Below are 26,419 nucleotides of genomic sequence, written 5' to 3'. Positions count from 1 at the left end.
TGAACCAGAAGGAACATAGACAGGCTGAGTGACTACCTGGAAACAGGTGCGTTGGGGCAGCAAACCCGACAGGAACTAAAGGGGAGCTATTGACAGAGTACAGGAAAATCAAGTCCAAACTGTCATGTGGGATCATGACACTATGGGGCCAAAAAAAGTTGTAAGTGATTGAGAGAAACATTCATGAATTCGAGAAGTAATTGTAACAAAGTATGAAGTTTGCTTTCAGGTCTTCGCCAACAAGAGTCTCCAATAAAATTAGATGTAAAACGTATTTATTTATTTGATGGTATTTTGCATTGTTGTCTGCATGTGAAACCATACTTACCTCTGTAAAATGTGTCTTATTTTTAGCTCTCTAGAACAGATTCATTGGATTTGCATGACTACGAACCAAAACCGAGGCTGTATCGCGTCACAGCCTGAGGACCAGACCAGCGTGTACTCTGGCAGCGTAATTCCCATTTGACAATTGACATTTTCTTCAACAACCACTGATAACTGTTGGTCTCTAAGCTTACATCCTGTGGCCCGAGTCCCAAACTGTGGCCAAGGCCCACTGAGACCCCGGCTGGCCACACGGAGCACTTCCGAAGCTCCCCTTTAGAGGCCGCTCTAGACTGTGGTTGCAGTTGACTCGTCACTGGCGAACGTCTGTGCTGTTTGCCAGAAAGCCGCCAGTTTCAGAGGACGAGGTAGAGGTGCCGAGGGGATGGACTGAAATCTGCGTGAACTTGAGCGTGTAAGAGGATGTACGTCCGGACTTCAAAAGGATTCCTCTTCGCCGGTCCGAACGGCCCTTTGATCTCACAAGGAAGTACCTCCCGTTCAAGTTGGCGTCTCCACAACGGCTGAACCACCAACCACCTGCGGAAGCCATCAAGGTAAACAAAAGCCTCGGTTCTCAAGGACAAACATCTCCATTACCTGTGTAGCTGCGGGCACAGTTGGAGTCCTGGTTCTTGCCATTGTCCCTGTCCTGCGTGGAGAACATCATGTTTATGTGGTTCCTCATGAGGTCGGTCATATCTCCCGACAACAGCTCGAGGTGGAGCGTGTAGTTGCTCTCTGGACCGCCGAGATTGAAAAGGTATTCGACGTAGCGCTGGTTTTGTCTCCAGTCCTGCAGCTGGATGTGGAGGACCGAGTTGCCCTGAGCGGCGAGACGACCCATCTTCTTGAGACCCAGCCAAAACTCCCCTGGAGAAGACATGGTTTTACTACCAATGAGAAGCCTGGATTGTGGCAAATTGCAACCACGTAATTGTGGCAGACAAAGCAGCTCCATTGTGAGGCTCTCGCAGAATCACCCAGGAACTGTTCAGTCGGGCTGCACGGTTTTCAGAAAAAACCCATATAGTGATTTTTATCTCCAAAATTGCGATTGGATTTGGGACTTTTATATTTGAAAATGCATAAAACCGTCCATCAACATAATCTTGCCTCAAGGTGACACACATTAGAACATAATCACTACTTCAAAGCCCGACTTACCGTATTTTCCGGACTATAAGGCGCACTTAAAATCATTTTTTTTCTCAAAACTCGACAGTAAGTCGGACACGTTTCCAGTAAGGGTTGAACTCCGCCAAGGCTGCCCTTTGTCACCGATTCTGTTCATAACCTTTATGGACAGAATTTCTAGGCGCAGTCAGGGCGTTGAGGGGATCTGGTTTGGTGGCTGCAGGATTAGGTCACTGCTATTTGCAGATGATGTGGTCCTGATGGCTTCATCCGGCCAGGATCTTCAGCTCTCACTGGATCGGTTCGCAGCCGAGTGTGAAGCGACTGGGATGGGAATCAGCACCTCCAAGTCCGAGTCCATGGTTCTCTCCCGGAAAAGGGTGGAGTGCCATCTCCGGGTTGGGGAGGAGATCTTGCCCCAAGTGGAGGAGTTCAAGTACCTCGGAGTCTTGTTCACGAGTGGGGGAAGAGTGGATCGTGAGATCGACAGGCGGATCGGTGCGGCGTCTTCAGTAATGCGGACGCTGTATCGATCCGTTGTGGTGAAGAAGGAGCTGAGCCGGAAGGCAAAGCTCTCGATTTACCGGTCGATCTACGTTCCCATCCTCACCTATGGTCATGAGCTTTGGGTCATGACCGAAAGGACAAGATCACGGGTACAAGCGGCCGAAATGAGTTTCCTCCGCCGAGTGGCGGGGCTCTCCCTTAGAGATAGGGTGAGAAGCTCTGTTATTCGGGGGGAGCTCAAAGTAAAGCCGCTGCTCCTCCACATCGAGAGGAGCCAGATGAGTTGGTTCGGGCATCTGGTCAGGATGCCACCCGAACGCCTCCCTAGGAAGGTGTTTCGTGCACGTCCGACCGGTAGGAGGCCACGGGGAAGACCCAGGACACGCTGGGAAGACTATCTCTCCCGGCTGGCCTGGGAACGCCTCGGGATCCCCCGGGAGGAGCTGGACGAAGTGGCTGGGGAGAGGGAAGTCTGGGCTTCCCTGCTTAAGCTGCTGCCCCCGCGACCCGACCTCGGATAAGCGGAAGAAGATGGATGGATGGATGGAAACTCGACAGTGCGCCTTATAACCCGGTGCGCCTAATGTACGGAATAATTCTGGTTTTGCTTACCGACCTCGAAGCTATTTTATTTGGGACATGGTGAAATGATAAGTGTGACCAGTAGATGGCAGTCAAACATAGGAGATACGTGTAGACTGCAATATGATGGCAATTTGACTCAAGTAAACAACACCAACATTTTATATGTTTCATTGAAAATATAGAACATTACACACGGCGCTCAAAAATCTATCAAAATGTTTTAGTAGGACTTTGGTAAGCTATGAAGCCGTACCGCTTGATGGATTGTACTGTGCTTCAACATAGGAGTATTATTATGGTGCGTGTATTAGGTAAGACTGTGGATGGGGGCGTGGCCTGCGGACCTGCAGCGAAGCAGGGTGTGCCAGGACCGGCTTCGAGATCAGCGACAGGCGCGTAGATGGCCCACCTGGGCCTGGTTATCTAATCCCCTGTCGCTCTGTTAAAAGGCAGCAGCCGGGAGGAGAGAGGTGTTGGAGCTGGAGTAAGAGCGAGAGAGAGCCTGAGGCGGACACAAGAACGATCGCTAAAAAGCAAAAGACAGACTTTATTGAAAAATAAAACCGTATTGTGAACCTGAACCGGGCTGTCAGTGATAGGTGGTCAGAAGAACCCCCTGGAGGGCAACCTCCACAAAGACATATTATCTGGCGTTTTGTTTCGCAATATTATGCAAAAGCAACTTTTCTTACCTTCTGGTACCTGCTGATCTGTATTTGGGATCTGCATAAATCCTGAAAAATTGCGCGCATCCGCCATTGTAGTCCGTGGCGACACCGTAGTCGATAAGCTTCTTCTTTTTCTCTATCTCTATATGGGGGGGGTGGGGGGGGCGGCATGGCGTAGTGGGTAGAGCAACCGTGCCAGAAACCTGAGGGTTGCAGGTTCGCTCCCCGCCTCTTACCATCCAAAAATCGCTGCCGTTGTGTCCTTGGGCGGGACACTTCACCCTTTGCCCCCGGTGCCACTCACACCGGTGAATTAATAATAATAATAACTGGGATTTATATAGCGCTTTTCTAAGTACCCAAAGTCGCTTTACATGTAGAACCCATTATTCATTCACACCTGGTGGTGGTAAGCTACTTTCATAGCCACAGCTGCCCTGGGGTAGACTGACGGAAGCGTGGCTGCAATTTGCACCAACGGCCCCTCCGACCACCACCTATCATTCATCATTCAATTCACCGGTGTGAGTGGCACCGGGGGCAAAGGGTGAAGTGTCCCGCCCAAGGACACAACGGCAACGATTTCTGGATGGTAAGAGGCGGGGAGCGAACCTGCAACCCTCAGGTTTTTGGCACGGTTGCTCTACCCACTACGCCATGCCGCCCCTTTTCTTCTCCTGAAGACTTTTACTCTCAGTACTCAAGTCTGAAATCTACTTGGACTTCCTCAATCGGACTTTCTACTAAAACCAAGGAAATGTTACTTTTTGAATGATGAATGGTGGTCGGAGGGGCCGTTGGCGCAAATTGCAGCCACGCTTCCGTCAGTCTACCCCAGGGCAGCTGTGGCTATGAAAGTAGCTTACCACCACCAGGTGTTAATGAATGATGGGTTCTACATGTAAAGCGACTTTGGGTACTTAGAAAAGCGCTATATAAATCCCAGGTCTTATTATTATCTTCTTGTTATGTGACATTCATCCTCCGCTGTTGCCGTTTCTAATATAAAGTAGTGTAAAGTTCTTACTTATATCTGTCAGTAAACTCCCCATGGAAGCGCTAAAACATACCGGTGTAGTGAGTTTACATTATTCACCCAAGGAACTTTAGTTTAGAGTTCCGGTCAGACACGTTTCCGGCGTTGTTGTTGTTTCCGGATGAGGAGATGCTCCTCCGTTATTGATTGAAGTAAAGTCTGAATGTCATTAAAACGGTTAGCGCCATCTTTTGACACTTCTTCCACTCCCGTCCTTGCACGCTACACCGCTACAACAAAGATGACGGGGAGAAGACGCTGTCGAAGGTGAGCCACTCCTTTATTGCGCCCTATAATCCGGTGCACCCTACGGTCCGGAAAATACGCTAAGTACTTTCAGTTTTGGTTGATTTTGGCGGCGCCAGTGGACCAAAGCGGTAGTGTTTTGCCGGAAGAAGACCACATGCGCATATAGCGTCCGACTGACATGATGTCCGCTGTATCAGGTCTCTAATGGCTAAGTCGATGTTAAATAGCAGACACTATCAAGAAATCATCTTAGATTGCGCTACAAACATGACGTTACTATTAAGAATGTATCGGGACGGATGCTGGTCCGGAGCAAAGAAAGACCGCCGGGAGAGTTTTTTCAAAGGGAGTAGTGTGGTGGCTATTTATTGCTACCACGCAAATTTCCGATAGTTAACATTAGCATTAGCATTTTGATTTGAACACGAAAATTCACTTACTAGTTTAGCAGGAACAGAGCCAACTGAAATTCCCCCGTCTTTGAGCTCACGCCAACGAGTGAAAGTCGGGACAATGTTGATCCTTGACTGTCCTTTTATCCGGATAGCTTCCCTTTTTCCTTTTTTGTCTCCTCTTACAAAACTTTGGTTATTTTGCAGCTTCCGCCGTGATAGCAGTAGTCGCACGTAGGCATTCTTCTTCTTCTTCTTTTTTGTTTTTTGGGGGCATGTCGGCGTTCCCATTGACTTCCGTTTTTTTATTTTATTTTATTTTTATAGACATCCAGCATCAGACATTCCTATCCGTTACATCATATTCACATACATCATATATATCTGTTGTTTGCCCTAAATGTCAAAATATTTCTTGTTTATAACCCAACCATACCACCCCCCCCCCCAAAAAAAGAAAGAAACAGCAAAAAACAACAACAAAGTAGTATCTACAAATCCATCATTTAAATAAATAAAATTTAAAAAAAATAATATATTAATAATAATAATAATCACAAATACAAAAAAATATATATAAACAGATATATATATATATATATATATATATATATATATATATATATATATATATATATATATATATATATATATATATATATATATATATTCCAATTGTGGTCTTTTGGTTAAATAAATAAAAAAATAAACAATAATATATTAATAATAATAATAATCACAAATACAAAAAAATATATATAAACAGATATATATATATATATATATATATATATATATATATATATATATATACATATATATATATATATATATATCTGTTTATATATATTTTTTTGTATTTGTGATTATTATTATTATTAATATATTATTGTTATATATATATATATATATATACATATATATATATATATATATATATATCTGTTTATATATATTTTTTTGTATTTGTGATTATTATTATTATTAATATATTATTGTTTATTTTTTTATTTATTTAACTATATATATTAATATATTATTGTTATATATATATATATATATATATATATATATATATATATATATATATATATATATATATATATATATATATATATATATATATATATATATTCCAATTGTGGTCTTTTGGTTGTCTGCAAATACTGTGTGCTAACCTTGAGTGTGGAATGTAAGAAAGAGAAATACTCCTTCCTCTTATCTATCCTTATGTCCAGGTGCGGAGGACAATGGGCATGTGTTTGGGCTGGAGGGACACGACTGCGAGGGTGGGAGGGAGAGAGACTTGCGAGAGGAGAGGGGTTTTTCATTGGAGGGGGGCAGACCATCTTAGCGGCGCGATTGAATGTTCTATGCTGGACTGGTCTCAGTATATTTACAAAGCTTTGCAAATATATTACAAAATACCTATTCTGTCTCTGGTGGTTCTTCTACTCAGCTTTAAGTGTCGTAAACGCAACAATATACACATATATAGGGAGTAATTAAAAAAAAACACCAAAAAACGACTTCCGTCTTTTTAATGAATGGGGAAAAGGGGTAGTGACGTATGTCGCAAAGCAAGGCATCACATTTGTAGTTTTTTGTGTGCCGCCCTCCTCAAAGTCGCTAAGTGCCAGTAAAAGCGATACAAACCCCCTCAGGCCATGACACAGGTGTCATTCAACTAGTCCATGCATCATCCCAAAAGTTCTGAACATATTTTATGAAGCTTAAAAAGTTACTTAGTGCTGCTTTAAAATAATATTTGGTATTATGCAGACAGACTCAGAGCTTTTGTCTACATCATGCTCTTAAAAACTGAAGAAATAATCAATGAAACGTATACAATGATTATAACGTAGGATAATAATTTAAGTAGCCATTCAAAGGGATATACACAGGTATTTCTCTGTAGAATTGTTTACCGTTGTACTGTAATTGGAAGGTAAATAACTTTGTTATCCTCAATAAACAAACAAAAAATAAAATGGACTCATTTTTGTCAGCTAAAAATTAACTAAAACAAATATTGAACATCTTTAAGTGCATTTTTTTCCACAATGGAAAAACTAGGTTGGACGTTTGTGTTGATGGGCTCGTATTGCCCATTCGGTTTAAAGCCGAACTATTCCCACAACGGGACTGTTTGGATATGTAATCATATTATTTCCCCCCTATATTTTGTTTCTTTGCGGGTAAATTAAAGTATGGAAAAACCCCAAAACCTCAGCCTCTTGTGGTTTTGCACTAATTCCAACCTCGATGTTGATTCATTATCGATTCATCGTGTAGCCCTACAGTTCAGCGTGCATTCAAACCACAGCTATCCCAAGTATTTTTGCGTTCCGTGCACACAATTTCATTTGAATAATTACAATGTTGTCCATGTTGACGTCTTGTCTTTAAAAAAAATCAAAGTTGCTTGCTTTGACATACCGTGGAAATCTCCAAATCCATTCTCGTATTTCTCCCAGGTTTGATCAAAGTTCAGAGAACCGTCCTTCCTCCGCTGGATAACGGTTGTCCCGTAATCTACATGAAAACAAACACAAATCATTGACTGTACGTGTTTGAAAGTTCCAGTGGAACTTCTGGAATCCGAAACAATCCGTAGCTTGACCCTGGGCAAATGTAACCACTGTAAAAGAAAATGTTTGCAAAGCAATACTCAGTTTTAGGATGCACCACTTTTCCTTTGATTCAGTGTTCAAGGAAACGTTACCCAAAACCTACACTGTCTCGGTTGTGGTACGCCTCTGTTTGCCTGCGTTGTTTCTGCAAGGTTCGTTCCCCCGGGATGCAGACGGACCACTCCGGACAGGACGTGCAGGTAGGAACATGATTTATTTGTAGAACTCAAACAAGTACCAAAAACTGAAAACAAGTCAGAGGAAAAATGTGCCGATCGCACTCGAAGCTAAGGCTAACACTTAGCATAGGCAAAAAGACAAGGAATACTCACATAACTGTAGTATAAGCAAACAATGAAGCCAGACCGACTGACCGGCAAAGGCAGGCTTAAATAATGCCTCTGATTAGTGCTCGGGAAACAGGTGAGCGTCCCGAACACCAATCAGAGGCGGGTGAAAACAATAAGCAACCATGGTAACCAGAACAAACTGAAGGGTGCACAAAACAGGAACTGAGGGAGTCCAAAGCTAACAGAAAATACCAAAACATGATCCGGGCCATGGATCATGACATGTGTATCATTCCGCTGAATCGAGAGACAAACAAATAACCCCGCGTGTTGGTGACTTTTATTAATTACGGCCGCAAAATAATCCACCAAGTTTTCTCTGATAAAGGTGAGAGAGTATGTATGGTGTTGGCTCTCCTCTACCATTCCTGTCAAATTACCAAGGAAACAGAGGTACCATAGGTGCATATTCCCCCGTGGTTGTGTGGGTTTTCTCCCTGGACTCTGGCTTCCTCCCACATTCCAAAAACATACGTGTTAATTGGACAGTGTGAGCGAAAATTGTTTGTTTGTCTCTATGCGCCCTTCGATTGGTTTGGGACTAGTTCAAAGTCTATCCAGCCTTTGGCTAAAAGAGAGCTGGGATAGGCTACATGACACCCTAATGAGGACGAGCGACTTTGAAGGTTCCACTTTAATCTAAGTACTATTTAAAAGTCTCTATCTGATATTGGTATCGGTCCGATATCAGCAAAAATACAAGTATCGGCTTGCATCTGATGTCTCCGATATAAGCTCCGATACAAGCAGTCCTACAGCGCGTTTACTTGTGCAAAGCTGGCCAGCCAGTGAACATCCAACATCTTCTCTTGTATTTTAGTCAAGTCCTTTACGAAAGGTAAACATGGTAGGATAGGCTACTAGGAGCTAGCAGCTACACAACAGCTAAGCACACAATAGCACATGAGCTAGACATACGTAATATGCAGTTATTTGTATCAAATAATTATAGTTGCATATTACTTCAAACTACAAAGTCTCCAAGGCAGATCGTATTTGAAAGTATCCAGTAACAAACGTGTCTGGATTTTCCAGTGAGGGTTGGACTCCGATTCTGTTCATAACTTTTATGGACAGAATTTCTAGTCGCCGTCAGTGGCTGTGGGATCAAATCTCTGCTTTTTGCAGACGATGTGTTCCTGCTGGCTTCATCTCGCCAGGATCTTCAGGTCTCACTGAAATCGGTTTGCAGCCGGGATTGATGCGACTCGGATGAGAGCACCTCTAAGTTCGAGTCGCAAAAGGGTGGAGTGCCATCTCTGGGTTGGGAAGGAGCTCTTGCCCCAAGTCAAGGAGTTCAAGTACCTCGGTGTCTTGTTCACAAGTGAGGGAAGAGTGGATCGTGGGATCGACAGGCGGATCGGTGCAACGTCTGCAGTGATGCGGACCCTGCGACGATCTGTTGTGGTGAAGAAGGAGCTGAGCCGGAAGACAAACCTCTTAATTTACCGGTCGATCTACGTTCCTATCCTCACCTATGGTCATGAGCTTTGGGTTATTAAGGTCGAAAGGACAAGATCACGGGAACAAGCGGCTGAAATGAGTTTCCTTTGTCGGTTGGCACGACTCTCTCTTAGAGATAGGGTGAGAAGCTTGTAATTCGGGAGGAGCTTGGTGTAAAGCCGCTGCTCCTCCACATCGAGAGGAGCCAGCTGAACTGGTTCGGGCATCTGGTCAGGATACCCCCTAAATGCCTCCCTGGGGAGGTGTTTCAAGCACGTCCGACTGATAGGAGGCCATACAAGATTTGGTCCTACCTGTAGCTGAATACTGTGCCCCCGTCTGGAACAGAAGTCCACATGTAAACAAGGTTGATACTGTCATCAACAACGACCTCCGGATAATAACTGGTTGCCTGTAGGACCTCTGGCGGGAATTACCCCAAGGAAAGCCCGAAAATACCACTGGCACATTACGCACAAAGCCACAACAACACAGGCCCCACCATGCAGGCTAAATCCACTATTTTTACAACAAGGCAGCATAAGAGATCCTACAGTCAATCCCTGGGGACCTGTCCAGAGATGCCTGGTTGGCAACACCACAGGAACGGTCTTGGGAGACGCCTGAGCCCTCCTGCATCCAACAAAACATTCAGGACCCAGGAGACAGGGTTATAGGAGAAGACTTGCCACGCCATCTACGCTGAACCGCCTGTGCACTGGATTTGAACGCTTCAAGAAGTGGGGCCTCTCAGGCATGCGAGTGTGGCGAGCCTGAGCAGATTGCCGAGCACATCATCACCAGTTACCCCCTCTGCAGCCTGCCTTCAAAAGCTGGTCTTTTCCACTTAGAACCAGAGACGAGGGAGTGGCTACATGACCATCTGGGGCGGCATGGCGTAGTGGGTAGAGCAACCGTGCCAGAAACCTGAGGGTTGCAGGTTCGCTCCCCGCCTCTTACCATCCAAAAATCGCTGCCGTTGTGTCCTTGGGCGGGACACTTCACCCTTTGCCCCCGGTGCCACTCACACCGGTGAATTGAATGATGAATGATAGGTGGTGGTCGGAGGGGCCGTTGGCGCAAATTGCAGCCACGCTTCCGTCAGTCTACCCCAGGGCAGCTGTGGCTATGAAAGTAGCTTACCACCACCAGGTGTGAATGTTTGATGGGTTCTACATGTAAAGCGACTTTGGGTACTTAGAAAAGCGCTATATAAATCCCAGTTATTATTATTATTATTATCTGATTCTATACGAAAGAAGAAGAAGAAGTCACGGGAAAGACCCAGGACACCTTGGGGGGGACTATGTCTCCCAGCTGGCCTGGGAACGCCTCGGGATCCCTGTTACGTTCCACGTAGTGGTGGTTTGTTTGTTTTGTGTTTCTTCTTCTATTTGTTTGTACAGGTCACACTCATTCACTGCCTCTGCTGCCAATCAACCAGTTCCTGTTCCCAGCTGCTCCTCGTTTCACCTGTTAATCAATCAGCCAATCCCGGACCACCATTCATCCTCCCAGCCTGTTTAAAATCACCTGCTCACCACTGGATCAGGGTGGATTTTTTTTCTGACATGCTGTGTGGAACTTGGAGAGACGCTACTTTGTCTTTGACGCTGTTTTGTTTTGTAATCATTTTTGTTAAGCTCTTTGCTAAACTTGTGCCAACTGTTTTTGAGTCTTCCTTTTTGTTTTACCTTTCAACTTTTGTAAGTATCTGCAGCCTAGTCTTGGGAAAGGTTAGACAGAGGCCTCTATACACTACACACGTAGGATTTGTTTGTGTATAGAGACACCAGTAGTGATGGGTTGATGAGGCGTCAAGAAGCGTTTCGACACATTGCAAAACTGTATTGATACTGTGTCGATACTGTGTCACTAAATACTGACATCTGCTGGACATTAAAAATCCCTACAGGCAACCTATGGACCGACTCAACTGACACTGATTTGATGCCCTAGTACAGGGGTCACCAACCTTTTTGAAACCAAAAACTACTTCTTGGGTACTGATTAAAGCGAAGGGCTACCAGTTTGATACACACTTAAATAAATAAATATATTGTCATTTGTAAGTTACACGTAAGTGTGATTTAAACAAAAATAGCTAAATAAATAAATTTATATATATAAAAAAATGGGTATTTCTGTCTGTCATTCCGTCGTACATTTTTTTTTCCTTTTACGGAAGGTTTTTTGTAGAGAATAAATGATGAAAAAAACACTTAATTGAACGGTTTAAAAGAGGAAAAAAAATACGAAAAAATTTAAAATAAAATTTTGAAACATAGTTTATCTTCAATTTCGACTCTTTATAATTCAAAATTCAACCGACAAAAAGAAGAGAAAAACTAGCTTATTTGAATCTTTTTGAAAAAAATTAAAAAAAGAATTTATGGAACATCATTAGTAATTTTTCCTGATTAAGATACATTTTAGAATTTTGATGACATGTTTTAAATCGGTTAAAATCCAATCTGCATTTTGTTAGAATATTTAACAAATTGGACCAAGCTATATTTCTAACAAAGACAAATCAGTATTTCTTCTAGATTTTCCAGAACAAAAATTTTAAAAGAAATTCAAAATACTTTGAAATAAGATTTAAATTTGATTCTACAGATTTTCTAGATTTGCCAGAATAATTTTTTGGGATTTTAATCATAGTAAGTTTGAAGAAATATTTCACAAATATTCTTCGTCGAAAAAACAGAAACTAAAATTATTATTCTTTACAATAAAAAAAAAAAAATTTTTTTACTTGAACATTGATTTAAATTGTCAGGAAAGAAAAGGAAGAAATTTAAAAGGTAAAAAGGTATATTTGTTTAAAAATCCTAAAATCATTTTTAAGGTTGTATTTTTTCTCTAAAATTGCATTTTATTCTACTCAGTGGCCTAGTGGTTAGAGTGTCCGCCCTGAGATCGGTAGGTTGTGAGTTCAAATCCCGGCCGCGTCATACCAAAGACTATAAAAAAAAATGGGACCCATTACCTCCCTGCTTGGCACTCAGCATCAAGGGTTGGAATTGGGGGTTGAATCACCAAAAATGATTCCCGGGCGCGGCCACCGCTGCTGCCCACTGCTCCCCTCACCTCCCAGGGGGTGATCAAGGGTGATGGGTCAAATGCAGAGAATAATCTCGCCACACCTAGTGTGTGTGTGTGACAATCATTGGTACTTTAACTTTAACTTTATTTCTAAAAGTAATAAGAAGCAAAGTAAAAAATAAATGAATTTATTTAAACAAGTGAAGACCCATCCATCCATCCATTTTCTACCGCTTATTCCAAGTGAAGACCAAGTCTTTCAAATATTTTCTTGGATTTTCAAATTCTATTTGAGTTTTGTCTCTTTTAGAATTAAAAATGTCGAGCAAAGCGAGACCAGCTTGCTAGTAAATAAATACAATTTAAAAAATAGAGGCAGCTCACTGGTAAGTGCTGCTCTTTGAGCTATTTTTAGAACAGGCCAGCGGGCGACTGATCTGGTGCTTACGGGCTACCTGGTGACCGCGGGCACCGCGTTGGTGACCCCTGCCCTAGTATATACAATAATATAAACCAAGTCATTTAGGATTATTTCATATCTTCATTTAAATAAAAATATATTTGTATCTTTTTTAGATACAGTCAATAAATAATGTGAACATGTATCATAACATGGAAATCTAAGAGAACGTGGACTGGGAATTTTTTTTATTTAATTTTTTTACACATATTTATAAAAAAAAAAAAAAAAAAAGTTTTTCCGACGTATTACATTTTAGACGATTTCTCTTCTTAGTTATTATTTCTCCGGCTGTAGAAAAGAGCCGCTCACAGGGCACAGAGGAGGCGACACAGTTGGCGTATCGGTCACGTGACCAAAACAGCTCATGATGGGTCACGTGACTTTCTAAAAGCGGTACGCGCACCGACACAGGGTTTCGCTCTATGAGCTCGACGCATGCGCCGATGCATCGGTGTTGCCGGACCCATCACTAGACACCAGGCTTAGTGGTGGCTGTCACCCTTGGATGTTTTGGACCCCGTCTTTGGCTAGAGTAGGTAGGTAAGTTTTTGGTTTATGCTAATTAAATAGCTTTAGTTAGTAAGCTTACCTTTCTTTTTCAGAGGTGTCTTTTGGTATGTTTTGTTCATTTCTTTGACAGCACCTGTATTCCCAAGCTAGGCTAGTGTGTCTTGTTGTAACCCTTCCCCCCATGGTTACTTTTCAATAACACTAGTTTTTGTTTTCAATTCTTGGCTTCAAGGTCAAGGTCAAGGTTCAACTTTATTGTCTTGGGCACAGTGCATCATTGCTTTCTTAACATACCCAAAAACAACAGAACAAAAACACAAGCACAGACACAACCACAACCATACAACTAACATTTAAACATCAGAACATGGAGCTTGATAGACATAGGTGGCACTTTGATGTAGGCATAAAATCTACAGTATGGAGATAAAGATAAAGTACCAATGTGCATTGCACTAGAGCTCATGGATAAAGTGCTGTGTGCTAAAGTGCTTAGTTCTAAAGTGCTATGTGCTAAAGTGCTATGTGCTAAAAAAGTGCTAACCTATGTATTAAAATTCTATTGCACATTGTTGGTCAGCTTAATGGAGGCTGGGACAAATGATAATTTAAGGCGGTTAGATTTGCATAGTGGGACCCGGAGTCTTCTCCCTGATGGCAGGGTTCCATATTCAGGAAAGAGTGGGTGTTGTGAGTTGGAAATAATTTTCTTAGCTTTTTTCCTAACTGCCTGCTCATAGATGCTCTGTATAGGCTCATATTCTTTCCTCCCTACGATTTTCATTGCCGTTTTATGCATGCCGGCCAGTTTGCTTTTTAGCTTAACGGTTAGGTTGCCAAACCATGAGGTGATCCCGTATCTAATGATGCTCTCTACAATGGCACGGTAGAAAATCATCATGATGTGGCTGCTTACGCCGTACAATCTTAATCTTCGCAAAAAATATAGCCTCTGTTGCAGTCTATTGCACAGTTTGTCAATATGTGTCTTCCAGCAGAGAAGATTATCAATATGAACCCCTAAATATTTATATGAGGATACCTGGGTGATTTCCTGATTTTTGATGACCACTGGCTCATGGTCAGTCACTTTCCTCGGATCCAAAACCATTTCCTGTGTCTTGGTCACATTTAAAATAAGATGGTTAGTGTCACACCACCTAATAAATAGGTCTATCTCGTCTTGGTACACAGAGGGGTCCGTATCCTTGTGTAGAAGGCTTAGGAGCACGGTATCGTCCGCAAATTTCACCATATAATTGTTAGGGTGCACAGTCCTACAATCATTGGTGTACAATGTAAATAGTGTGTGTCTTTAATTTACAACTCATTTGGTTTATACACTTTTATGTTGCGTTCCCCTACGATCCCTAGACTCTGAGCCATCAGGGAACGTAACAATCCCCTAGAAGGAGCTGGACGAAGGGGTCGGGGAGAGGGAAATGTGGGGTTCTCTGCTCCGGCTGCCGCCCCTATGACCTGACCTCGGATAAGTGGAAGAAGATGGATGGATGGATGGATGGACCCTTCGGTGTCACCAAAAACAAATGATCCCTCCACTTCAAACGCATAACTTTGTCTTGAGTTTAGTGTTTTCATACTATTGTCTGAGTAATTTCACCCAATCAAGCCTTGTCTACAATCCACACTACGAAGTAATACAAGCATGTGCAATGATTCGTGCTGATTTTGTATCGGAATAATAACATTGTAACTATTTAGGAACTTTCCATTAAGTATTACAAATAGTTCAAGTTCTTCCGGAGGTGGGAATTGAAACTCTCTCTGACAGGAGACTCTGCTAGACGTTCCCAGCAAACCCTCACAATGCGTTTGTGCCTGCCAGGTCTGTCCGGCATCCTCGGTGGTGTGGCTTCAGCGGTCGCAGAGGCAAAAACTTGGACATGGGAGGAGTTCGGTGAGGCCATGGAAAACGACTTCCGGACGGCTTCGAAGCAATTCTGGACCACCATCCGCCGCCTCAGGAAGGGGAAGCAGTGCACTATCAACACCGTGTATGGCGAGGATGGTGTTCTGCTGACCTCGACTGCGGATGTTGTGGATCGGTGGAGGGAATACTTCGAAGACCTCCTCAATCCCACCAACACGTCTTCCTATGAGGAAGCAGTGCCTGGGGAGTCTGTGGTGGGCTCTCCTATTTCTGGGGTTAAGGTTGCTGAGGTAGTTAAAAAGCTCCTCGGTGGCAAGGCCCCGGGGGTGGATGAGATCCGCCCGGAGTTCCTTAAGGCTCTGGATGCTGTGGGGCTGTCTTGGTTGACAAGACTCTGCAGCATCGCGTGGACATCGGGGGCGGTACCACTGGATTGGCAGACTGGGGTGGTGGTTCCTCTCTTTAAGAAGGGGAACCGGAGGGTGTGTTCTAACTATCGTGGGATCACACTCCTCAGCCTTCCCGTTAAGGTCTATTCAGGTGTACTGGAGAGGAGGCTACGCCGGATAGTCGAACCTCGGATTCAGGAGGAACAGTGTGGTTTTCGTCCTGGTCGTGGAACTGTGGACCAGCTCTATACTCTCGGCAGGGTCCTTGAGGGTGCATGGGAGTTTGCCCAACCAGTCTACATGTGTTTTGTGGACTTGGAGAAGGCATTCGACCGTGTCCCTCGGGAAGTCCTGTGGGGAGTGCTCAGGGAGTATGGGGTATCGGACTGTCTGATTGTGGCAGTCCGCTCCCTGTATGCTCAGTGCCAGAGCTTGGTCCGCATTGCCGGTAGTAAGTCGGACACGTTTCCAGTGAGGGTTGGACTCCGCCAAGGCTGCCCTTTGTCACCGATTCTGTTCATAACTTTTATGGACAGAATTTCTAGGCGCAGTCAAGGCGTTGAGGGGATCTGGTTTGGTGGCTGCAGGATTAGGTCTCTGCTTTTTGCAGATGATGTGGTCCTGATGGCTTCATCTGGCCAGGATCTTCAGCTCTCGCTGGATCGGTTCGCAGCCGAGTGTGAAGCGACTGGGATGAGAATCAGCACCTCCAAGTCCGAGTCCATGGTTCTCGCCCGGAAAAGGGTGGAGTGCCATCTCCGGGTTGGGGAGGAGACCCTGCCCCAAGTGGAGGAGTTCAAGTACCTCGGAGTCTTGTTCACGAGTGAGGGAAGAGTGGATTGTGAGATCGACAGGCGGATCGGTGCGGCGTCTTCAGTAATGCGGACGCTGTATCGATCCGTTGTGGTGAAGAAGGAGCTGAGCCGGAAGGCAAAGCTCTCAATTTACCGGTCGATCTACGTTCCCATCCTCACCTATGGTCATGAGCTTTGGGTTATGACCGAAAGGACAAGATCACGGGTACAAGCGGCTGAAATTAGTTTCCTCCGCCGGGTGGCGGGGCTCTCCCTTAGAGATAGGGTGAGAAGCTCTGTCATCCGGGAGGAGCTCAAAGTAAAGCCGCTGCTCCTCCACATCGAGAGGAGCCAGATGAGGTGGTTCGGGCATCTGGTCAGGATGCCACCCGAACGCCTCCCTAGGGAGGTGTTTAGGGCACGTCCGACCGGTAGGAGGCCGCGGGGAAGACCCAGGACACGTTGGGAAGACTATGTCTCCCAGCTGGCCTGGGAACGCCTCGGGGTCCCACAGGAAGAGCTGGACGAAGTGGCTGGGGAGAGGGAAGTCTGGGCTTCCCTGCTTAGGCTGCTGCCCCCGCGACCCGACCTCGGATAAGCGGAAGAAGATGGATGGATGGATGGATGGATTACAAATAGTTTACCTGCACTCATGTCACAAAACACCATGAAGGGCTGGGATCCATTGGGTCTGATGGCGTACACGCCGCTGGTTCTCTCACCTCTGTTGAAGAGTTGACTGCAGTCCGCTGGTAGATCTGTGACAAAATGGACAGGACTTGGAACCTCACCAACAAGCTTTACTTATCAAACGCCAGAAGGTTAATGGCTGAAATGAGCAGCAATTACCTGCGACTGCATTTGTCTCGCTGGAGGCCAGATAGGGGCTAAGTGTTGGTGCTTCGCTCATGAAAGGTTCAGGCATCCTCTCAACTGTCTCCTGGGCGGTAGAGCTGGCTGTAAACTGGGGGAGAACATGTTGGGGACATAAACCAGATGGTATGGACACACCTGCTGGCCATTACATCCTCTACAGCCGCACCTATTCTAGATTGTACCTAATGTCATGACTGGTTTTTGTCATGTCTGTGTGATCATGTTTTTGTTTTGGTCATGTTCGTTTTGGGTTTTGGACTCATTGTGCACTCTTGTTTGTCACCATAGCAACCATTAGTTTTCACCTGTCACGTCACGCACCTGTTTCACGTTTTGAGTCACGCACCTGCTTTCACTAATCATGTCCATAGTATTTAAGTTCATTCATTTTCTGTTGTTCGTCCTGACGACCTCAACACATTTATGCTCTGTTCATGCCTGATACTTCTTTCCATGTCAATTCCTCAAGCAACTATTTTTGTCCAAGCCAAGTAAGTTTTTGTTCCATATTTATAGTCTTTTTGGTTTCATAGTTTGTTCTCCGCCATTGTGCGTGTTTTTTTTTTGTACTTTTTTGCTATAGTCTTTTGGTTTCATAGTTTATTCTCCGCCACTGTGCGCGCTTTCATTTATTCCTTTTTTTGATAATAATAAATCATGTACCTTCATTCCCGTCTCGCACGAGCCAACTTTCCGTTGCATCCTGGAAAAGCACACACCCCGGACCAAGTCATGACAGTTTTATTGATTATTGACTATTTTATTGATTACGGGACAAGCAGTAGAAAATGGATGGATGGTACTTTTTCGACACTTATTGTTTGTCTTTGGTACATACTTGCCAACCTTGAGACCTCCGATTTCGGGAGGTGGGGTAGGGGGTGGGGCGGGGGCGTGGTTGGGGTCGGGGCGTGGTTAAGAGGGGAGGAGTATATTGACAGCTAGAATTCCCCATTCTACATCCTGAAAATATGCAAACAAAACTCTGTTTAGATAATTGATACTTCAAACTTGCATAAATAAATCTTAAGGAATATAACATAACTTGGCTTCTGAGAGCTTCAAAATGTAATGAATAAAATGCTAAAGTTGTTGATAAACAAGCAATTATATTAATAATTAAACATGGTCATTTTAAATGAATTATTATGATCATTTAAAATTAATTATTTCAAATATGTTTATTTTAATGTATAATTCTATGGCTGGATGCAATAAGGAGTCAGAAAAAATACAAATAAAAATACAATTAATTTTGATCTTTTTAGCAAAATATAGTAAAAATGTATTTATTTTTTTAAATTTTTTTAAATTAATAGATATATTTATTTTTAGGTAAGATAAACATAATAATACAATGTATCTCTAGTCTGGATGATTTAGTTCTTGTCACCCTGTTGTCCTCCCGTCGTGAAAAAAGGCTGTCCTCACTCAGGTCCGCATGGAGCTGGAGGGGGCGTGGCCTCCAGCTCCGGCTGAAAATCGGGAGATTTTCGGGAGAATATTTGTCCCGGGAGATTTTCGGGAAAGGCGCTGGATTTCGGGAGTCTCCCGGAAAATTCGGGAGGGTTGGCAAGTATGCTTTGGTACACTAATGTGTATATTTTAGACCATTGGTTCTTTGTTTTATTTCTGCAAAAATATATATATTTTTATATTGCTCTTTTTATCTTTGGTATGAACATTATTATGTAAACTAAAAGGTATTTAAAAAAAAAATTTTGGGGTTCTTTGTTGTTGCTATTTTTGTATTACAACATTTTTTAATATTTGATCATGTTGTACTGCATTGTAATATTTTGTTTTGTGATTGTGTGATGTTTTTTGCCTGAACCCCAGAAAGAATAGTCTCCACTGCGGTGTAGATTAATGGGGATCCTTAATCAACTAAACTAAACCTATAACAGCAACATCAGACAATCCACCTTCACAAAAATAATGCCTAATTCAGTGGTCGGCAACCCGAGTCTCTCAGCGTCACCCTAGTGGCTCCCTGGGGCTTTTTCAAAATTGTAAGAAAAAAAAAAGACCGGGAAAAATATATTTTGCCACTCCTTTGTCTCCTTTTGTCCACCAAACGTTTTATACTGTGCGTGCTAACATGCTATTTAGGTTAGCTGCATGTACATTTTGCATCATTATGCCTCGTTTGTAGGTATATTTGAGCGCAGTTAATTTCCTTTACTTATGTCCTCTGTGTATTTAATTTATATTTGCATGTCTCATGACATATCTCCATACAACACCTTGAGAAGGTCGTCACAAAAGTAAACAAGGTAGGGGTCAAACTTTCACATACTCTTAATATCCAATTATGCTATTATATATTCATTGTCCATCATCAATATTAATTACATATCCATCATATTAATATAATACGCACGCACACACACATACATATGTGTCATGTCTGTGTGACCATGTTTTGTATTAGTCATGTTTTGTTTTGTTTAGTTATTGGACTCTTCAGTTTCTGGCTTTTCACTCCCTTGTCTTGTTTCCTTAATATCCAATTATACTATTATATATTCATTATCCATCATCAATATTAATTATATATCCATCATATTAATATAATACGCACGCACACACACATACTGTACATATGTGTCATGTCTGTGTGACCATGTTTTGTATTAGTCATGTTTTGTTTTGTTTAGTTATTGGACTCTTTAGTTTCTGGCTTTTCACTCCCTTGTCTTGTTTCCATGGTTACCCATTAGTTTCACCTGTTTCACGTTTGGACTCATTGTGCACTCTTGTTTGTCACCATAGCAACCCGTTAGTTTTCACCTGTCACGTCACGCACCTGTTTCACGTTTTGAGTCACGCACCTGTTTTCGTTAATCATGTCTGTAGTATTTAAGTTCATTGTTTTCAGTTTGTCTTTCTGGCGACATCCCCGCATTTATGCTCTTCACATTCCTGACACTTGTTTTTTCATGTCCATCTTTCATGCTGCAACTTTAGTCCAAGCCAAGTAAGTTTTTGTTTATTAATGCTATAGTCTTTTGGTTTCATGGTTTATTCTCCGCCACTGTGCGCGCTTTTCGTTTGTACTTTTTTTGATAGTAATAAACAATCATGTACCCACATTCCCATCTCGCCCGAGCCAACTTTCCGTTGCATTCCGGAAAAGCAAACACCCAGGACCAAGTCTTGACAATATGTACATAAATATACATATAAACATACAGATATATATATATATATATATATATATATATATATATATACATATATATATACATACAGATAGAGTTATATATATATATATATATATATATATATATATATATATATATATATATATATATATATATATATATACATATACATACAGTATACATTTGTTGCTAAAATATGATAAGACAAATAATTAATATACAAAGTAATGAAACATTATAATACAATATTCCAGAAGTATTATTTAACACCATGGAAATATTTGTTTAAGTCAACAATGGCTTGACTGTTAAAGTAACCACTAAGTAAGCATTTAAAAAGGAAAAAAAGACAAAGTAAACACATGTCATTAATGCTTTATTAGCTTCCATTGCACGCAGGATCAGAATAGATTTCGAGCCTATGATTTCACTCTCACCACTTCATCCCGTGTGTCGCTTTTTAAAGTGTCCCCGAAAAGTTTGGTGCACACATTCTCATGTCGTGTTGCGTCGTTTAGACATCGCTAAATTTGCGTGGAAATTACAGTCGGGCCGTGTTTTGTGCGTATACTAACTTTATGTATAGGTGCGGCCCGCAGAAAAAAAAATTAAATACTTTTTTTTTTAATTATATATATATATATATATATATATATATATATATATATATATATATATATATATATATATATATATATATATATATATATATATACACACATACATAACTGCACATTCTAAAATTAATTTACAGAAAAAAACAGACACAGATTGGAATAGAAGCGCAAATAAATGTAACATTTATTGTCAAAACTTGGTCCGGGGTGTGTGCTTTTCCAGGATGCAACGGAAAGTTGGCACGGGCGAGACGGGAATTAAGGTACATGATTTATTTATTAACTATAAATACAAAAAAAAGGATCAAACAAAAGGCGCGCACAGTGGCGGAGAATAAACTATAAACAATTAAACATAACTTGCAAACTATGGCTTGAATAAAGAAAACTTACTTGGCATGGACAAAAAAGGAGCAGCGTGAACATGGACATGAAACAATGGACAGAGCATAAATGTGGTGTGAGGTCGTCAGGACGAACAACAGAAAATGAATGAACTTAAATACTATGGACATGATTAGTGAAAGCAGGTGCGTGACTCAAAACGTGAAACAGGTGCGTGACGTGACAGGTGAAAACTAATGGTTGCTATGGTGACAAACAAGAGTGCACAATGAGTCCAAACGTGGAACAGGTGAAACTAATGGGGTAATCATGGAAACAAGACAAGGGAGTGAAAAGACAAACTAAAGAGTCCTATAACTAAACAAAAACATGACTTAACACAAAACATGATTACACAGACATGACATTTATTTATTTTTATGTAAATGTTGATGCAAAAAAATTAAGGACGCAAAATGTTTTGGTGTTTTTAGCCAAAACCGATACAAATAACTTCTATTTTAAATTTTTTTTTACATTTAAGTAAAGCAAAGCATATTTATATAGCACCTTTTCTCTACAGCAGGGATGCACAAAGTGGAAATTTGGCCCATCGTGTCACTATGTTTGGCCCGCCAAATGTTGCCGATCAAACGTAGAATATATTCATAATGACCTCTTTCAAGCTACGCTGTAAAAAAAAAAAGTCTATTTTACTGTGAAAAAAACTTCAGTGGTACCATTTATCCATGTACAGTCATGCACTGTAGAAACAGGAAACGTAGATTTCACCAGAATTTTTACGTAAAAAAAACAGCAGTGGTGCAGTTTTTCAATAAGCAGTAATTTGGTGTAAAAAACAAAACATTTTACGGCATACTTGCCAACCCTCACAGATTTTCCGGGAGACTCCCGAAAACCTCCCGGGACAAATTTTCTCCCGAAAAACTCCCGAAATTCAGGCGGAGCTAGAGGCCACGCCCCCTCCAGCTCCATGCGGACCTGAGTGACGTGTTGACAACGCACAACAACAGTGTCTACCGTAAAGCAGTTCGTCTGCCGTAAACAGCAATGTTGTGACACTTTTAAACAGGACAATACTGCCATCTACTGTACATGCATATGTGACCCACCCATAATGTGTCACATTTTTGTGTTGATTTATTTATTTTATTTTGTAGTTTGAATTCGTTTTTGGAGCTGTCATTACACATTTATCAGTATTCACATTGGTCAGTAGGGGGCAGTAGGGCGTTTCTTCCCAATTGAATGCTATCACCTGCAGACCGGAAGTGTCTTGTCATTCTGATGAGCGCGACCAGTCTGTGAACAATTGAAACGTCCTGTGTGCTTTTTCCTCCTGTATAACAGGTTAGTTTTGGTGAATCAACTCACTGAATAATATCCATGTGATCTTTGTAAGTTTAAGTACACATTCTGATGGTGGAGCCTAACTCTAAAGTGTTTGTGAGTTGTAGTTTGTATTTGTGAATGAATCCAGTGCACAGCTGCAGTAATCAATACAAAATGGCGACGTGAGTACGCAATGTTTATATAGGAACTTCTGATCCTAATTCAGACTCCCAAATTAGAGCTCCCGTTTTCTTATTGATTTTATAATGTATATTTGTATAATGTGTGTGTTCTGAAATAGTGACAGAGAATAGAACAAGGATGGACAATTCAACCCTTAACTCAACAATGAGTAGATGAGTGTTATGTGTGTGAAATGTGTAAATAAATGAACACTGAAATTAAAGTATTTCTTTTATTTATATATATATATATATATATATATATATATATATATATATATATATATATATATATATATATATATATATATATATATATATATATATATGTAATAAAATATATATATATATATGTATATAGCTAGAATTCACTGAAAGTCAAGTATTTCTTATATATATATCTTAACCACGTCCCCAACCACGCCCCCCGCCCCACCCCTCCCACCCCCACCTCCCGAAATCGGAGGTCTCAAGGTTGGCAAGTATGTTTTACGGTGAAATTCTAGTGATTGAGCTGGCATTTTTTTACTGGTAAAATATATAGATTTTGTTTTGACAGGCGAACTCGTTGCCTTTGAATTTGAGGACCCCCCCTGCCCTACGGTAAAGCTGTGACTTTTTGACGCTCTACGGAAAAGGACAATCTTGGTCGCCAGCCTTCGCCTGCGTCCTTTGATAAAAACCTGAACGCTTCGAAATGTAACGTCCTCCACATGTCTAATGTGTGCGGGTGAAGTTTGAAAGCGCATCATTGGTACTTTAACTTTACCTTTAATCATACTTGCCAACCTTGAGACCTCCGATTCCGGGAGGTGGGGGGTGGGGGGGCGTGGTCGGGGTGGGGCGGGGGCGTGGTTGGGGGCGGGGCTAAGAGGGGAGGAGTATATTTACAGCTAGGTGTTATATATATATATATATATATATATATATATATGTATGTGTGGGAAAAAAAATCACAAGACTACTTAATCTCTACAGGCCTGTTTCATGAGGGGTTCCCTCAATCATCAGGAGATTTTAATGGAAGCATTCACATACCATGGTTTATATAGGGCACAGAGTGGGTGGGTACAGGCTGGCGTAGGGGCGTGGTGATTGGCTCATGTGTTACCTAGGAGGTGTTTCCGTCTGTAACGGCATGCTGATACAATTTCGCTGCGCTTGTTGAGGGATGACAGGTCTGGACGGTAAATAATAAACAGTTTCTCTTTCAAGCATAGGTTGCATCTTTTATTACCACTATTGTAAGGTGTGCTGGATGCAAGAATTTGCCATGTTATTGAATATTTAACATTATTGTCTTTGAGGTCCCAAATGTGTTTGCTGAGTTCTGTGGTATTCCGCAGGTTTTGGTTCCTGAAAGAAGCCTTGTGATTGTTCCATCTGGTTTTAAACTCTCCCTCGGTTAATCCTACATATGTGTCGGATGTGTTAATGTCCTTGCGTGTTACCTTAGATTGGTAAACAACTGATGTTTGTAAGCACCCCCCGTTGAGAGGGCAATCAGGTTTCGAAACCTGATTGCGCAGCGAAATTGTATCAGCATGCCGCCACAGACGGAAACACCTCCTAGGTAACACATGAGCCAATCACCACGCCCCTACGCCAGCCTGTACCCACCCACTCTGTGCCCTATATAAACCATGGTATGTGAATGCTTCCATTAAAATCTCCTGATGATTGAGGGAACCCCTCATGAAACAGGCCTGTAGAGATTAAGTAGTCTTGTGATTTTTTTCCCCACACATACATATATTGCGCTCTACTACGGTATCGAGCACTATTTTTTGGATAACCTTATTAAGACATATATATATATATATATATATATATATATATATATATATATATATATATATATATATATATATACATATATATATATATATATATATATATATATATATATAAATAAGTGAAACACTTGAATTTCAGTGTTCATTTATTTACACATATACACACACATAACATCATCTACTCATTGTTGAGTTAAGGGTTGAATTGTCCATCCTTGTTCTATTCTCTGTCACTATTTTTCCAACCATGCTGAACACCCTTTCGCAGGTACCCAGAAAGGTTTCGAGTACCACCAAAAAAAACTGAATCTCTGAAGACAGTATAAAAATCTGTGTTAAAGGTGTACAAATACTCTTTGTATAATAAGCATGTTATTTTTTTTTACAAATGAGGGTTAAGAGTTCAGTTCTAAAAAAAAGAAAGAAAATAATGTGGCTTAAGTACAGTTTTTTAATTGAGCCGCTGCATTTTTTGGGTTGGGTTGTTTATTTATTTTGAGTAACTTCTATACATTTCTAAAAGGGGAGGAATGTAATAGAGTGATCTATGGTTGTCTGTTGCCATCTCCTGGTGAATGTTGGCTATAGCGTACTGGGGTTACTTTTTGGTTGGCCAACGATTTACGCGGTGCTGCGCACCTGACGTCACTCAGGTCCGCATGGAGCTGGAGGGGGCGTGGCTTCCGGCTCCGCCTGAATTTCGGGAGATTTTCGGGAGAAAATTTGTCCCGGGAGGTTTTCGGGAGAGGCGCTGAATTTCGGGAGTCTCCCGGAAAATCCGGGACGGTTGGCAAGTATGCCTTTAATTTGTGCGCGCCTTTCTCTAGCAGCTTACAAAACAACCGTCTTAGAAATTCTGGCATTTCAGGCTAAAATATGAATAAACATCCTCCCGACCTTTTCCTCCAGAGTCTTGATCTTGGTCCTCTGGTAGTTGAGTTGGTCACTTTGCTCCCTCACAGCCTTCAGGAGCTGGGTGATGCTTTGTTCCTGGGTGTTAATCACTTCCTGGCAAAAGACGGGGTAAATACAACTTGTCATGGAGGGCTGGATGGACCACCGGGTGTAGTAGATGTTGCAGTCATAGGCGGTCCAGGATGTGGTGTAAAACCCGACTGGAGGGGTGACTCACCCTAAGGCCGTTGATCTCTCCGACCTGGTCGCTGGTAAACACGCCTATAGACAAACTACTCAGCTTCTCCTCCAGGCCCTGCACTTTGCTCTGCAGGTGGCCCTTCTCCAGCATGATGGTGTCCACCTTGGAGTTGATCCGGACGGACAGGCCCTTGATCTCTTCGTTGTTGGCCCTCAGCACCACGGCGGTCTTCTTCAGCTCCTCCTCCTCCTCCTTGATTTCACTGGCCAGCACGGAGAGCTGGTCGAAGGAGCGGTCGAAGATGTTGAGTTTCTGGAAGATGTCGTTGATCTGCACCTTGGTCTTGAGCACAAACTCCCGCAGGGTCTGGCCCAGCTGGAGGAGGCCGTTGGCGAGCAGACGCACGTCGTCCAGGGCGGCGAAGCGGGAGCGGGTTTCAGCCGGTGGCCCGGGTTGCTGGTCTCTGTCACAAAGGACCGGGAGACCGGCAGCAGCCAGGACAAAGATCCAGATCAGAGTGGTTCTCATGTTGTGGTTCTGCTGACAGCTGTCTCCCTCCTGGTAGACGGGACCAGGAACCACGGGG

General features: G+C 42.3%; 1 protein-coding gene across 1 annotated transcript; it reads right to left on the bottom strand.

Moving 5' to 3' along the window:
* Positions 1–258: 258 nt before the first annotated feature.
* On the bottom strand, positions 259–26,419 carry LOC133607868 (angiopoietin-related protein 3-like). The gene is made up of 7 exons (XM_061962892.2): positions 25,870–26,419; positions 25,635–25,745; positions 17,272–17,386; positions 17,067–17,180; positions 7,341–7,436; positions 928–1,200; positions 259–867 (listed from the first exon to the last, which is right to left on the bottom strand). Exons 1-7 carry the CDS (start codon positions 26,359–26,361, stop codon positions 641–643), a joined length of 1,428 nt encoding a protein of 475 aa, XP_061818876.1. The 5' UTR covers positions 26,362–26,419; the 3' UTR covers positions 259–640.

The sequence above is a fragment of the Nerophis lumbriciformis genome, linkage group LG09, assembly GCF_033978685.3.
Source record: "Nerophis lumbriciformis linkage group LG09, RoL_Nlum_v2.1, whole genome shotgun sequence".
NCBI lineage: Eukaryota > Metazoa > Chordata > Actinopteri > Syngnathiformes > Syngnathidae > Nerophis > Nerophis lumbriciformis.
Note: the sequence above shows the minus strand (reverse complement) of the source record. Positions and strands in the feature narration are given on the sequence as shown.

Bases quoted from the DNA above. Each gene is read 5' to 3' on its own strand.
- LOC133607868 (XM_061962892.2), bottom strand. From the start codon at position 26,361: ATGAGAACCACTCTGATCTGGATCTTTGTCCTGGCTGCTGCCGGTCTC. The intron at 17,387-25,634 runs GTCGGGAGGATG...GTTCTCCCCCAG, and splicing joins TCAAGACTCTGGAGGAAAAG to TTTACAGCCAGCTCTACCGC. The intron at 1,201-7,340 runs GTATGTCAAAGC...TGTCTTCTCCAG, and splicing joins TGGATTTGGAGATTTCCACG to GGGAGTTTTGGCTGGGTCTC.